The 15,244-nt window shown below is 46.2% G+C and overlaps 1 protein-coding gene across 1 annotated transcript in view; it reads right to left on the reverse strand.

Moving 5' to 3' along the window:
- Positions 1–923: 923 nt before the first annotated feature.
- Positions 924–15,244, reverse strand: part of LOC148431093 (vitamin D3 hydroxylase-associated protein-like) — a gene marked incomplete at its 3' end in the record, with an annotated part of 34,793 nt that continues 20,472 nt past the window's right edge. Inside the window, exons 3-8 of the mRNA XM_088466356.1 lie at positions 14,209–14,271; positions 9,312–9,455; positions 6,130–6,263; positions 3,352–3,418; positions 2,925–3,050; positions 924–1,018 (exon numbers count right to left, since the gene is read on the reverse strand). Of these exons, the coding sequence (XP_088322482.1) occupies positions 924–1,018; positions 2,925–3,050; positions 3,352–3,418; positions 6,130–6,263; positions 9,312–9,455; positions 14,209–14,271 (629 nt within the window). The remainder of the gene's footprint in view (positions 1,019–2,924; positions 3,051–3,351; positions 3,419–6,129; positions 6,264–9,311; positions 9,456–14,208; positions 14,272–15,244) is intronic.

Consider the following 15,244-nt stretch of genomic DNA (forward strand, 5'->3'; position numbering starts at 1 on the left):
AAAAACCTCATACCATCTGTGAAAAACGGTGGTGGTGGTGGTGGTATCATGGTTTGGGCCTGTTTTGCTGCATCTGGCCCAGGATGACTTGTCATCATTGATGAGACAATGTATTCTGAATTATACCAGAATATTCTAAGGAAAATGTCAGGACATCTGTCCATGAGCTGCGTCTCAATAGAACGTGGGTCATGCAGCAAGACAACGACCCAAAGAACACGTCATTTCACCAAACAATGGTTAAAGAAGAATACATTTTAAGTTTTGGAATGATCAAGTCAAAATCCTGACCTTAATCCAATCGAAATGTTGTGGAAAGACCTGAAGCGAACAGTTCATGGGAGGAAACCCACCAACATAACAGAGTTGAAGCTGTTTTGTACGGATAAATGGGGTAAAATTCCTCCAAGCCGATGTTCAGGACTAATCAACAAGTATCGGAAACATTTAGAAGCAGTTATTGCTGCACAAGGGGGGTCACACCAGATACTGAAAGCAAAGGTTCACATACTGTTGGCACTCACAGATATGTAATATTGGATAATGTTCCTCAATAAACAAATGAGCACGTCTATTTTTTGTCTCATTTGTTTGATTTGCTTCTCTTTCTCTACTTTTAGGACTCGTGTGAAAATCTGAGGTAGTTTTAGGCCAAATTTCAGCAGAAATATAGAAAATTCTGAAGGGTTCACAAACTTTCAAACACCACTGTATCTCCAAGGCTTGGTACATCCCCCTTTAGACTGTAAGCTACAACAGGGCAGGGACTGATATGAAACCCAAATATTCTCTGTACAGTGCTGAGTAAATTGGTGGTGTTATATAAATAAATGATTATTCTTCCAGGGTGCTATGTTTAAATGTATTTACTCCTCACCCTAATATCCATCTTTCACTACTTGTACTCAGCACATGCCACTTACAACTTATCTGCTACGGTTTTCCCTTTGTCTCCAAGAAACGCCTTCCAGAGCAGCTCATATGCATAACCCACTCGTGGAGGCCTGAACAAGATGAGCTGAAAAGAAAAATGTAATTTTAATAATGTTATATAATCTAAAATTGGTGAAATATAAGTAATGTAAGCAGTAAATGTAGAAGTGAAGAGGAAATTGTTGTTGGAATACTACAACAATTCTAGTCTTAACATTGCTTAAGTAGTTACACTGGAGGTACTGCAGGTGGTGCTGTTACCAACATGTTACTAGATGGTCTTTCAGTCTAGTGCAGATCTACTAAATGTTAGTTACTAGTTATGCTGTGTCTGTACGGTGAGAAACCGGCACTGTTCATACTACAGTTTTGCTTCATAAACCTTCTATGTTTGTTTGATGACTGATCAAAGAAGCAAGGTTATAGGACCAGGCACCATGCATCCCAGTCACCATACCTGGCACGAGAATACTGCAAAGGGCATGTGGGATGCACTACAGAAGCTGCATGAATGATCCAGTTTAAACAGAAAATTATTCCTAAGAAAACTTTACCAAATGAGACTTGGCAAAGCAAAGGACACTCAGAAGCATGTAAATGCAATACAGGAGACAGTCTATAGGTGAGGATAGAAAGTGCAATAATGTAGTACAGGTTGAGTTTCCCATATCCAAATATTCTGAAATACGGAATATTACGAAATATGGAATTTGTTTCGCATGACTGAGATATTGAAACCTATACTTTTTGATGGTTCAATGTACACAAAGTATGTTTAAGGCACAAAATTATTAAAAATATTGTATAAAATTACCTTCAGGCTTTGTGTATAAGGTATATATAAAACATAAATTAATTTTACATTTGTACACAAACTTTGTTTGAGCCACAAAATTATTGAAAATATTATATAAAATTACATGCAGGCTGTGTGTATAAGGTGTATATTAAACATAAATGCAGTCTGTTTAGATTTGGGTCCCATTCCCAAGATATTTCATTATGGTATGCAATCATTCCAAAATACGGAATATTCTAGTAAGGACATTTATGTGCTTACCTGTTAAAACTAGGGGTGAGCGGGTTCGGTTCTACTCGGTTCCGTTCGGTTTTAAAAACCGAATCTTATTAGCTATCCAATACTCGTGACAGCTGATAGCCAATAAGATTCGGTTTTTAAATCCGAACGGAACCGAGTAGAACCGAATCCGCTCACCCCTTAAATCCATAGGACACAGGCTTTACGCTTGGTATAGGTTGGTGAGTAGGAGTCTAGGCACCAAATAGTTAAAACTCTTTACCCATGAGCCCCTGCTCCCTCACCCCCATGACCCTCTCCCAGCCACAGGCAACTCAGTTAAGTTAACATGCCTAAAGAAAGAAGGAGGAGAAGGAAGAACGAGTCACATACAGGTCCAAAAACAAAGCAGATGCGGACAGGAGAACCTGAAGCAGAGCAAAGTCCCACACAAATCTCCTTTTCTGCTTTCTCCATAGGGGACACAGGCTTTACCCTGGAATGTCCCAAAGCTAATCTCCTAAGGGAGGGAACGCTCCTGAGCTGCGCTGAGAACTCTTCTCACAAAAGTCCCAACAGAAGAGGCGAAGGTATCAAAGGAATAGAACTTCACAAAGGTATGGGCAGAGGACCACTTGACAGCTTTACAAAGTTGCTTCGCAGAGGCGCCATGTCGAACTGCCCCCCCCCCAAAAAAATAAATATATATATATATATATATATATAGTAAATACTGCTAGTGCATGCATGATAATGTACCAGATTAAGAACAGCTATGCATTATAGAAAATACATCATAGTCCTGTGAATTATAATATATGTATAATTCAAGTGCACAGCTTGGAACCTGATCCCTAGAGGAGAGATTGGCCCCCAGGCAGTAGGGCCCACCAGGGGTTTGCTCTGTACCTCTGTGGGCCAGTCTGAACCTTGACATGTACCAGACAGGGCCCCATCTGCGTGCTCCGCTCACCTTGTGTCCAGCATCCTCTAGAAGATGTTTGGTTTCTAGAAGAACTCGTCTCATACCGGGGTTCGCCTGGAAATATCCGTCCTCTTCATAATATCCAATTCGGAGAGGTTTGGTAGAGGAGTAAATCTATAGAACAAAGATCAGCGAGATGAGGGTGTGTCGTAGTGCTGGTCACTAAGTGAATTATAAGTTCTGTACTAAGCTCCCAAAAGATATACCCCGTTTTCTGCTGTAAACATGATATTATTATGGTTTTCTGTGGAAATCGGTATAAATCTCACTCCTCCCAAGGGAACATCAGAGTTAGGGAGCCATTCCCCTATCCCCATACACTCCTCACCTATTATATATGTGTGTGTGTCTCATTACCTCCTCATTGAAATGAAGGGGTGGCAAATTTGGGTCCAGGCGAAAAAACTCATCACACCATAGAGCCCTCATGGAAAGTACCAGAGTGTCCACATCTCTCGCCATAGGTCCTGTGCATAGTGACACTGAAATAACAGATACATAATAAAGGTTCACCCTTCTTACACTCCATCGCAGTCTGGGCAATAGGAGATACCAAAAAAAACGTCCAACCCCAATATAATGTATTACTATCTGTGCAACAGACATGCAACAAATGCGTACCTCTTATATCCTATTACTATCATAGAAATAACACACATGCAACACATGTACACAGTACCTGTTACATCCTATTACTGTCATAGATATAACACACACATTGTACAAATATGCACCCTCTCTTACACGTTTTTAATGTCACCATTGACTCCCATTAAAAGTGTACCTCTCTTGTACCCCATTACCCTCACTGAAGTAACAGACATATAATACTCTGTGCTGTGTACCGGTATCTCAGTTTACAGCACACAGGAGCAGCTGACTGGGGTCACAGAGCATGAGCCCAGCGATCAGCTGACAGGAGTCCCGAAGGTGCTCACTGATCACCAGCCCCTGGTGCAGGTGAGTGTTATTTATTTATTTTATTCTGATTATTTTTCTATGTAATCAGCCTGTGGTCTATCAGACACACATGGCTGATTACAGAAGCCTGCTCCGGGCCCTGCTTTTCCTGTCAGTAGGCAGAGAAGGCTGAGCTGGAGATGGGAAAATGGGGGAAAGCCTGCATAACACCATCTCTAAATAGCGTTCTTATAGCAGGACTCCATCCCCTGCATCTTTTCACAATTTCTTTTAGTAATCTGAAACAGATCACATTTTCCCTTCCAAGTATGGGAAAGGCAATCTGCTTACTAAAACAGTGCAAATTTAAGGGCCGTGGAGTAGTTTTTATGAAAACTGCTCCAAAAGCTCTTTAATACATTTAAGTTATACTAAAATCAGTGCTCGAAGTGGGAATTTTGAGGTGGGGGTATGGAAATTTGAATAGCCCCCCAGCAGCACACTACACACCCCTTCTTCCCCACTGAGCTGTGGAGTGATCTCCAGGGTTCCCTTAATTGGGAGCTTGTCTAGGCTGTATTATGGCTGATGCTCCTGAACAGGAGAGTCATAGCAGCTGAGCTGCGTCTTCTTGTTTCTGCATCCAAGAGTACTGACAGCAGAGCATCGGCATACACTCCGTGTGCATTGAGGAGACGGGACAGACAGTAGGAAATTATTATAGCAATATATACAGGAGGAATAGGGCTCACCTCTGTCTGCTTGAAGTTGGCTTAAATCCAGCAATTCCACAAACACTGGACGGGAGGCGAATGCTGCCAGCAAGGTCACTTCCAATACCAAGAATTGAACCTCCACCACCAATCAATGCCCCCTCCCCACCGAAAGATCCTTATACCCCCTTGGCTCTGTTATGGGGGTTTAGTGTGTGTCCATATATTGGGTTACTGGTTTCACAGCTACAGTAGGAGAAAGCGGTAGAGAGTATTATGTAATAGTACATAGCATTGGAATAAATTCCTAATACAGAAAATGTATATAATCGATGTCTGATTAGAATATTCAGCAAAGGGTGGAAATTATATATTATGTGCATATAAGAGTTTCATATAACAAGAGTAGATTTTACAGTCCAGTGTTCTCCATGCAGACTGTTGGTAAAGAGTTGTGTATGCATTACCTTACCCATGATCCTCTGCCAGTAGTGGATGGACATGTGTAAATCCTGTTTAAATCCCCTTTAACCGGGTACACACTAGATGATATTGTGGATCGGACTATATATCGGGCAGTGTGCAACCACTATGTCACTGACGATGCTGGCTCCTGGGCATCGGCAGCGTAGTCACCCATCGGACCTGCATGCAGGTCCGACAGGCAATATCGTCAACTGGGGGCCATGCTGCCGAATGGCCCCCGAAGTCACTCCCGGCATACTCACTTGCCGATGTCAGAACTGCCACCTGGATCCGCCTTACTTGACATCGGCTTGGTACTCATCGTTAAGTGTGTAGCCAGTATAAGACTGTGCACTGCTTAGTGGACTGAGCCCCATAGTAAGGGTGACTGTTAGCTGCACTCCAGGGCAAGGAACAATAAATGATCTTTCCAATCCCATGGGATCTATGTGTGAAGAGTGTGAGATAATAGAAGTGCAATGAACTGAGTTTAAGTAGTTTAAAATCCAACCCCAACCAAACTACTAAGAAGTCTATATCAGTATGATCAGTGCCTCAATGGAGTTCAAGCCCAACAGGATAGTTCTGACCTTGTCTGACTGGATGGACGAGGAGATGAGGACTAATAGTACAGATACAGGACCCGAATATAAGTCACACTCAGGTCCAAATGCGACCACATTCAGAATATTGACTGTGTATGGGCAGTCAGCTACATATCACGAGAATCAGGCTTACAGAGAGAGAGCAGCAGATACGAGATACAATAAGCAGAGTTTCAAGTGGGAGATGAGCTGAGCTAGACACATGTGGAACTACAGCAGTGTTTCCCATCCTCAGTCCTCAGAGTTCCCTAACAGTACGTTGTACAGACTAGAAGATCTGGAAAACATGCACTGTTGATGGTCCCCGAGGACTGAAGTTGGGAAACTTGAACTATAGAGATACTGGGGCTGATGTAGATTTGGACACATTTTGTGCAGTTTGCATGGGATGAGTCTGAGCCACGTGGAACACTGAATAGGCAGCTAGGTACACTGCCATCGAGCACCCACATCACATAGACCTGTGGATAGGAACTACCAGCAAAAACAGCAGAGACTTCTTGAATTTACCATAAAAGAGTCTGAGGAACATTTGTCTTGGCAAACACAATGGCTCCTTGTTTCTTAAAAACCTTTACCGGGACGCTGTCCTCTTCCTCCACCTCATCGAGGTACTGCACAAGGCCGCAAGTGGAAGGATGGCCCTGAAAATCCAACAAAGGTGCTGTTAAAAGGGCGTCCGTGCTTCACAGGTGAGTCAGTTTGAGCCTTTTATTAAAGGTTCTATTCATTATCACTTATTTTTACAAAAGCAGGTGAAAATTTAAATTTTCACCTGCTTTTGTAGAAAATACGTTTTCAGGCCATCCATCAAAAAGGTAATGCAGGAGACATCACAGATATGTCCTGCTTACCCTCCTCTCGGGGAATGGCCCGCTGTCCCCATACACTAGTATCACATCTATCTCCTACTTACCTTCCTTCCTTCCTCTCGCGGAATGGCCCACTGTCCCCATATACTAGTATCACAGATATCTCCTGCTTACCCTCCTCTTGGGGAATGGCCCGCTGTCCCCATACACTAGTATCACATCTATCTCCTACTTACCTTCCTTCCTTTCTCTCGCAGAATGGCCCTCTGTCCCCATATACTAGTATCATAGATATCTCCTGCTTACCCTCCTCGCGGGGAATGGCCCGCTGTCCCCATACACTAGTATCCATCCTCTCGGGGAATGGTCCGCTGTCCCCATACACTAGTATCACATCTATCTCCTACTTACCTTCCTTCCTTCCTCTCGTGGAATGGGCCGCTTTCCCCATATACTAGTATCACAGATATCTCCTGCTTATCCTCCTCTCAGGGAATGGCCCGCTGTCCCCATACACTAGTATCACATCCTCTCGGGGAATGGTCCGCTGTCCCCATACACTAGTATCACATCTATCTCCTACTTACCTTCCTTCCTTCCTCTCATGGAATGGGCCGCTTTCCCCATATACTAGTATCACAGATGTCTCCTGCTTATCCTCCTCTCAGGGAATGGCCCGCTGTCCCCATACACTAGTATCCATCCTCTCGGGGAATGGTCCGCTGTCCCCATACACTAGTATCACATCTATCTCCTACTTACCTTCCTTCCTTCCTCTCGTGGAATGGACCGCTTTCCCCATATACTAGTATCACAGATATCTCCTGCTTATCCTCCTCTCAGGGAATGGCCGCTGTCCCTATATACTAGTATCACAGATATCTCCTGCTTATCCTCCTCTCAGGGAATGGCCCGCTGTCCCCATACACTAGTATGAGGAGACAAATTCATTGAGCGCCGGAAATACTATATTTTTGGAGATTGCCTGCGGGAGCATTCGCCATCTTCAGATGATATTTGCTCCCGCTCGCAGCGCACACCTCGCTCCTCCATATTGGAAGGAGTTCCGGGTTGCAAAGAGGGATCCGAAACCCCTGTTTGGCTGCTTCCGCCAGACGCCGGGGCTTTTTTGCGCGAGTGTGAACTCTAGTTCACGTAGGCGCACTAGTTTCACTGCTCCTAAAGACTCGGAGAGACAGGAGATTTTTGGATCAGCTGTTTCCGCGTCGGAGCAATGATGATTTGCTTCGGCACTTGCTGCAAGTTGGATTGTTATATATTGGGTTATCTGATGGTATAGTAGTGAGTGTGTACCAAATTATAATTTACAATTTTTACATTATTTAGGCACTAAGATCCTGATTCAGAATTTCCCTCAAGGCTGCCGAAGCTGCTGCCACATTGTGTGGTCTAAAATAAATGCAAATCTTCTTCTGTATTCAAATTTGGCAGAACCACCCCTATCCGTCTGTTGGTGAAAGCAGTCGTCATCACTATCAGCACGCATTAACACCAGCCCGATACCTGCACGTTCATTTGTGAATAGCCCACAATACAGCCTACATGCCCCCAGCCCACCCCCCCCTCCCCCCGGGACACTCAGATGAGTGGTAGTCCAGTGCAGATGAGAATAGTCAGTAGCATGGGAGGGGGAGGAGGTGACAAAGTGGGAGGAGCACAAAAGCAGGGTTCCAGTCAATAGATAGATATCATTCTAACCTGCTACATGCTCCTTCCTCCCCATCTACCCCATCTGTGTCACCCCTGTTTGTCTTCTCCTCCCTTTTAGAGTGTAAGCTCTTACGAGCAGGGCCCTCTACCCTCTTGTGCTTCTCCCTACTTTAGTTTCATCTACTTCTTACTCACCACAAGGGCACCTAACACTTGGTTGCTTATGCTCTGTTGCAGAGCTGTAACTAGACTGTTTGGTGCCCTGTGCCAAAAAGAGCATTGGCGCCCCCCTCATTTTTCAAATAATGCACCCAAAAAAGGGCCATGGCTTCATGGGGAAGGGCCAGGGATGAGATAGGAGAGGCCAGGAGATGCTGGGGATGAAATAAGAGGAAGAATGATAATAAACAGAAATTTGACAGCCCAAACAGCGCCCCCTGACCTGTGGTGCCCTGTGCGATGGCACCGGCCTCACTACCCTAGCTATGGCCCTGCTCTGTTGCTTATCTGGGTGTTATGGTCGCTAATGTAGCAATATATATTATCCATGTCCTGGTCCTGTATTGTATTGTTCTGTAAGTCGCTTGTCTACAATTTGTTTATGTACTTGGTAAGGCGCTGCGGAACATTTGTGGCACCATATAAATAAATGATAATAATAATAGCTATGAAAAAGGTTGACAATGTTAAACAGGCAATAGGTTGACAAGGACAAAAGGTCGACACAGAAAAGGTTGACATTGATAAAGGTTGACAAGGTCAAGATGTTGACACTAATATGGTCGGCACTTTTTTTTTTTTTTAAGGTTAGACACTTTCCGGATGGTTAGGGATAGGCAGTTGAAGGGACCATTTGGGTTACGCACTTACCTCGACGGTTACGGTTAGGCACCATGAGGGAGAGTTAGGTACCAAGAGGAGGGTTACAGATAGGGTTTAGAAAATAAATGTCTACTAATTTTGTGTTAACCATTTGACCCTGTTGACATTTTGTACCTGTCGACCTGTGTTGACCTTTTGTCCCTGTCAACCTATTGTCTGTCTAACATCTGTTGTCTATTTTATTCTTGACTATCTTTTATACCAAGCCCAGGTGACAGTCAGAGGAAGAGCAGAGAAGGTGAGAGGGAGTGTGTTCTGAGATGGGGTCGGAGATGTAGCAGCGGGAGGAGTGATGCCCTGTGACATAATATATAATATAATAGTTACCTGATAACCGACATGTTCCTTTATAGAGATGGGGATTCCGTACAGTGGACCCTTTTCCTCTTTCTCTAGAAGTCCTTTGAGCTGGGCCTCTATGTCCGGCATAAAAAAGGTCACGCAGTTCAGATTGTCATTTACTTCCAGCGCCTGTGTGAGAAGACATTAATCAGAGTCTAATGCGATCACTTTACTTATACATATCGCAGGGACGGGATCCTATCGGAGCCCCCTGTCCCTGTCTGTGAAGATTGATACTTCTGGATGATACTTAATTGTTATTGGCGCGAATAGCGGAGATAAGAAATTATAATTATTGGGTCATAAGCCCAATAATTAATAAATGGGCCCCTTAATGAAGCAAAGAATGCTCATGTATCATTGCTTCCCTTGTCTGCATAGTTACAGGTATTAGGCAGGCTTATGCTGTGTCCATGCAATAGATCAGTGCTGAATCCAATGCAACAAATGTATCTATAACTGTATTAGTGTATCATACGGATCCCAAAAATGGAGACTAAAAGCAATTGAAGGGACCTCCTGTCTGGTCCATATAGTCACTTGGAGGTGGTGGGGGGGAGGGGCAGTCCTTCAGAGACTATTCCATTCCTATTAGGCGAGTTTTGGGGAATGGATGAACAGAGATGTAGTTACCTTGCCTGCTGTTTAAATCTCGGCGGAATATCGACAGCCGGCGCCCCAAACATAAGTATAGAGGGGCCTGGTTACGTGTTAGCCGTGGGGGGAGGGTTAGGTTTAGGCACCACGGGGGGATAGGGTTAGGCTCCGGGACACACACACACACACACACACACAAAATCTCAGCTAGCTTAATATAGTTGTATTCTGTAGCACTCAATAGAAAGCAATCAGTTTATGTTCTGTTGGGTTGGGTACAGGATGCCAGTGGTAAGGATACAGACAGCGACATCCCGACAGACTCCCGACGCGTACAGCCAGAGCCGGCCCTAACCAGTTTGATGCCCTAGGCAAGATTTTGGGTGATGCCCCTAGCACCATCGCTAGTTCCGCCTCTGACCCAGCACCCCTCTCCAAGCACAGCACCTATCAACCAGCAGCACAGATCACAGCAGCAGTCAGCAACATCCATCACCCCATACCCATTGCAATCCTCATCCACAGACATTTTAGTGCCCTGTGCCAGCAAGAGCATTGGCGCCCCCACTCCCTTGTTTGTCTCAGGTTACTGGACTCCGCAAAGGTCCATTGTAGGAGGAGCTGCTGTGGCTGGGCATGCCCAGCAGCCCTCCTCCAGTGGCAATTTTTTTTACTGCCCGCTGTCTCTGCTCCCCAGTCCCGCTGCTGCCAGCTGTATGAGCTGCCGCCCAATCAGAGCTGAGCTGAGACCTCCGATTGCGTTAGGACAGCAAGAGCAGAGGTGCGTCCACCTGTCCCAGTCCCTTCATTTCCTGCTGTGAAGCTGAATTGGCCCTAGGCTTGGAATGCATGCCCCTAGGTATTTATTTAATTTGTCTATGCCTAGGACCGGCTCTGCGTGCAGCTAAGTACCCTAACCCACCGTTCCCGCAGCCTAACCCTCCCCTCCCACAGCCTAACCTTAACCCTCCCCTAGTACCTAACCCTAAACCTAGCCCTTTCCCTAACCCTAATACTCAGCATCGGGATGTCAGCTGTTAGGATTCTGGAACCGGGATTCCTACTGCTGTCTGGATTCCGGCGCATGATTCTGACCACCAGCATGCTGACTGCCGTGACGCAGGCAACTTCCCATTCAATCTACTGTGAGTATCATTTCATTATTGTTGCTGATCAATACTATAACACAAGGTTGCCGACATTTAGCTCCCACCTTCCGGGAGGGAGCTGTCAGGCTTTCACACGGAGGGCGTAATGCGGCAAAAGGGGGCGTGGCCCAGCAAATGATGCATCATTGTGGCCCCGCCCCCTCTTCACAATGCCGAGATTAATGGCATTGTGAAGCAGGGGGCGGGGCCACGAAGACACGATTCAGCGCAAATCTCGTCACTTCCCCCCTCCCCCCACTGCCGAGGTTTATACAGACGGGTCGCTGGGGCCGATTAATGTGGACCAGTCTCACAAACTGCTATACCATGTTGAATTAATACTTTGCCTGCTTAAGCTGCACAGACTGTGCGCTAAACTGCAATCTCCATATATGCACTCTCCTGTCACAAACTCCTGATAATACTTATGGAATATTTATTACTTATGCATACAGTATGTCTGCTTAATGTTAGGCCTGATTTACTAAGAAATGGGTTGTCAAAACTGCCAGTCATCGGCGCCTTTGACTGATTTAAAACAGCTATAGTCTGGTTTAGCATTTATTTCTATTGCTATTGTGGGTTTCCAACTTAAAAAAGTTCATCAAGCGAAACGCGCGTTTCTAATAGAGCAGGAATCTCACTACTGACATCACGAGTGATGTCAGTAAGGCCGCCCACAAATGGCAGGCGTTCCCTCAGGAACGCCTCCGTTTGTCCGGCCACCCCCCCTCCCCGCCTACAAAACGGGGCACGCCGTCGATCAACATCGACAGCCGCCCCGTTTGTAGCGAGCTCCGGAGTGCAGTGCGCAGTGCCCCACCATCGACCCACTTGCGAGCGCATGGCGCTCGCGAGCGGGTCTGCATCAGGCCCTGTAAACAATTTTTAAACCACTGAAATATCACATGTGATGTGCATGTGAACATGCACTATGGTATATAATTAAAATCATTGGATTAAGTGAGCTATATAGTGACCAAGCTGTATTCAGCAACTATTTGTAAGAGAACATAAGCTAATAGCTTAGGCAAAAGTTTGACTGCATACCATCTACCAGTGTAAAGGCTCGGTGAATAATTCATAAAAGGATTTCGGTACTATAGAAGCAGAACAATGGTGCACAAACCGCAGACCGTGGAAAGCGTACAGCCTGTGGCCTATGGCAACCGCTCGAAGCCCGCCATCCTCTGTTCAGATCTACCCTGATTATATTAATAAGAGTAGGCCTGTCAGGCAGTCACTAGTTGGCGCATCCCATCAGTAACTTGTCTGTAACAGGCAGCCTTTGCAGCAAATTAGATCAGTTGCCAGGTTGCAGAACTCAGTCTCACATTTGGTGATCTCACCAGACTGAGATGTCTATTTACTAAGCAGTGTTAGGAGACAGAGTGAAAAGTGATAAGAAAGGGATAAGGTACCAGCCAATCAGCTCCCAACTGTCATTTTTCAAACACAGCCTGTGAGATGACAGTTGGGAGCTGATTGGCTGGCACCTTATCACTTTCTTATCAGACCCCTGTGTTCCTGCACACGTGTGCATGGCATGCAGGATCATGCTAAAGAGCAGAGTCCTTTCCGGGACAGACACATCCCAATGGGCAGTGCCAGGCTGCACCAACCTTTCTGGATAAACGTATATACTAGCTTTTCTAATACCGGTATAAAAGACAGTCTAGGATGCACATGTAACATATAACATATAAAAGTAGTTTATATAAAGCTGTTTAATTGTTTTTAGGCTTAAGATCATAGTGATCTGTGCAGTGATTCTCCCAAACTCACCTGCCTCAAGCAGGTCTATTGTCTGGTCGATATTTGGATGCTTCTCGGTCAAATTCAGAACCGACCGTTAGTAAATCTCCATCATCTATGTAAAGTTTTGATGGTCATTCCGATGTTCTAAACTGCTCTATAGTTACATTTTTGGCCGATTTGGCATCGATTTTGACTTCAATAAATCTCTGATTTTCAAACTAGCTACCAAATTGCACAAAAATGCTAAATTGCCCATTAGAAAATTTACCCCATACAGTAATTTGCTGACAAAAGCCATAAACAGTAACCACAAGCCACCCTCAAATTTTAATCTCAGTTATCTGAAAGACAACAATAGGAGCAGGGAGTTGTGATTCTGGATACACAGGGACAGTGGTGGGCTGGGCCGGGGGGCAGGGTGCCAGATGCCCCCCGGGCCGGTACAATTGCGTGGCACTAGGGCCGCAGGCCGTAAGCTCCTTCCCGGAGTCAGCTGCTTTACTCACTCACCCTCCCCGTCACCGCACCACTTGATGAGGAAGCAGCTGAGACGGGAAGCAATCGGGAAGCCGACTGCCTATATACCGGCAGCCGGCTTCCCGACTGTCTTATCCCGGCAAGGGTGAAATGCCGAGCGTCTAGATGTAGACGCTCGCATTTCCCAGAACGCCGGGAGACCGGCATCACGATCGTGATGCCGGGCGCCGCGAGCGGACAGCCGCGGGGGGGAGGTTTAGGTTTAGGGCTCCCGGGGGGGACTTAGGGTTAGGCACTTGGGGGGGAAGTTAGGGTTAGGCACCCCTAAGGAGGGTGAGGGTTAGGGTTAGGGGGGTTAGGTTAGGTTAGTGGATACTTACCTATCCACGATCAGGATTTCCAGCGCTGTCGGGCTTCCGCTGCGTCGCACTCTGCACCTGTCGGGCTGCCGCTGACGGGAATGGAACCGCTGGCCATGCGGCCAGCAGTATTTCATACCCATTCCGCTGAGACAGGAGCCAGCAGCAACCAATACATGCCCTGTGAGCCGAGAAGGTCTCACGCAGACGCGATCCAACTCCGCACTGCACCGACACTGTGAGAGCCGCAAACTCCGGCCAATTAGCAGAGAAGATGGAGGCCAGGCTGTTTTTCTACAAACAACAGCCCAGGTGGAGATCCTGGAGACCTGGACTCCCGCTGCAGCTCCTCCAGGACCGCAAGGTACAGTTAATAACTGGCTGCATGCAGTGACCCCTGGCTCCTCAGCTCTCATACTCCAAAGAGACCTGCTGCATAACATCTTGCAATAAAGCTGTCAATCATTCACCTTGAACATGCAGCAGAGTGACTGTAATGCATATAGATGAGCAAGCATCTAGTGGTTATGCAAATTTTGGTACCATAAAGAGCCCCAGAAGCATGTATTTGGTGACTGGCAGGGCTTTCTGGGACTTGTAGTTCTTCTGCAGTAGGGGAAATTAGTTAGCTGAAGCTTTGTCTTATTTCTAATCCTTCTTGAAAATAGACTTCCTGCACTCTACCAGACTGCCCTGAAGTGTGTTCGGTGTATGTGATGTTACATGGCTGCACAGAGGGTGGTTGGTGTTGCATTAAGTGAATTGTTTCCTTGGTCTGTGAGGAAATGGTTTCGATGACATGTCTCGGTAGTGCCATCATTTGAAGAGTAGCATGTGTTTTATAGTTGTCTGGCACCCATACACAAACCACCACTTGCAGAATGCTGAATTTAGGGCCTAATTCAGCATGGATCGCAACTGCAACAGCATATGCAGATGGCTGATTGTTGCGTACTGCGCATACACGATAGCTGCATTGCACTCGCATTGCGATCACACAGACTACAGAAAGCCATCCTAGAGTGAGTGATGTCAGGTCAGCATTTGGGGGTGGTGACGGGGGAGGTGGTCGGAGAAACGCAGGCGTGCCTGCCCGTTTGAACACTTACATAGGCGTGCATAAATGAGCCATTGCGACAGCATACACAGCTTGAATACTTACTGTATGTGACGAGACTTGCAATATCTGAGTAAGGTCAGACCTACTATAATTGTGCGTGAGGGGCCGATGTTAGCAGTGACAGCCGGAAAGGTTCCTCGACCTGCCCCCTGGCTGTCAGTGTCAGGCTGTGGCACAGTGCAGCTAGCATGAGAAGGGGCCGGCATACTAACACAGTTTCCCCCCTCAAGCTCCCCCACCAGAACAGCTTCCCTTCCTTGGCTCTGCAATAGCCCCACCCCCAGTTCTCTTCACTTCCTCACTTCTCTTTCCTCCCTGCTTCTACTGGCACCACACAAAAGAAGGCTGACCCTACTGTAACTGCAGTGCACATCACAGAGGTCTCTCCCACTGTCACCTTCTCCCCTGCAGTCTCTCCCACTGTCCCCTTCTCCCCTGGAGTCTCTCCCAAGGACCCCT

Source organism: Taudactylus pleione, unplaced genomic scaffold (assembly GCF_031769625.1).
Source record: "Taudactylus pleione unplaced genomic scaffold, aTauple2 ptg002904l, whole genome shotgun sequence".
Lineage (NCBI taxonomy): Eukaryota > Metazoa > Chordata > Amphibia > Anura > Myobatrachidae > Taudactylus > Taudactylus pleione.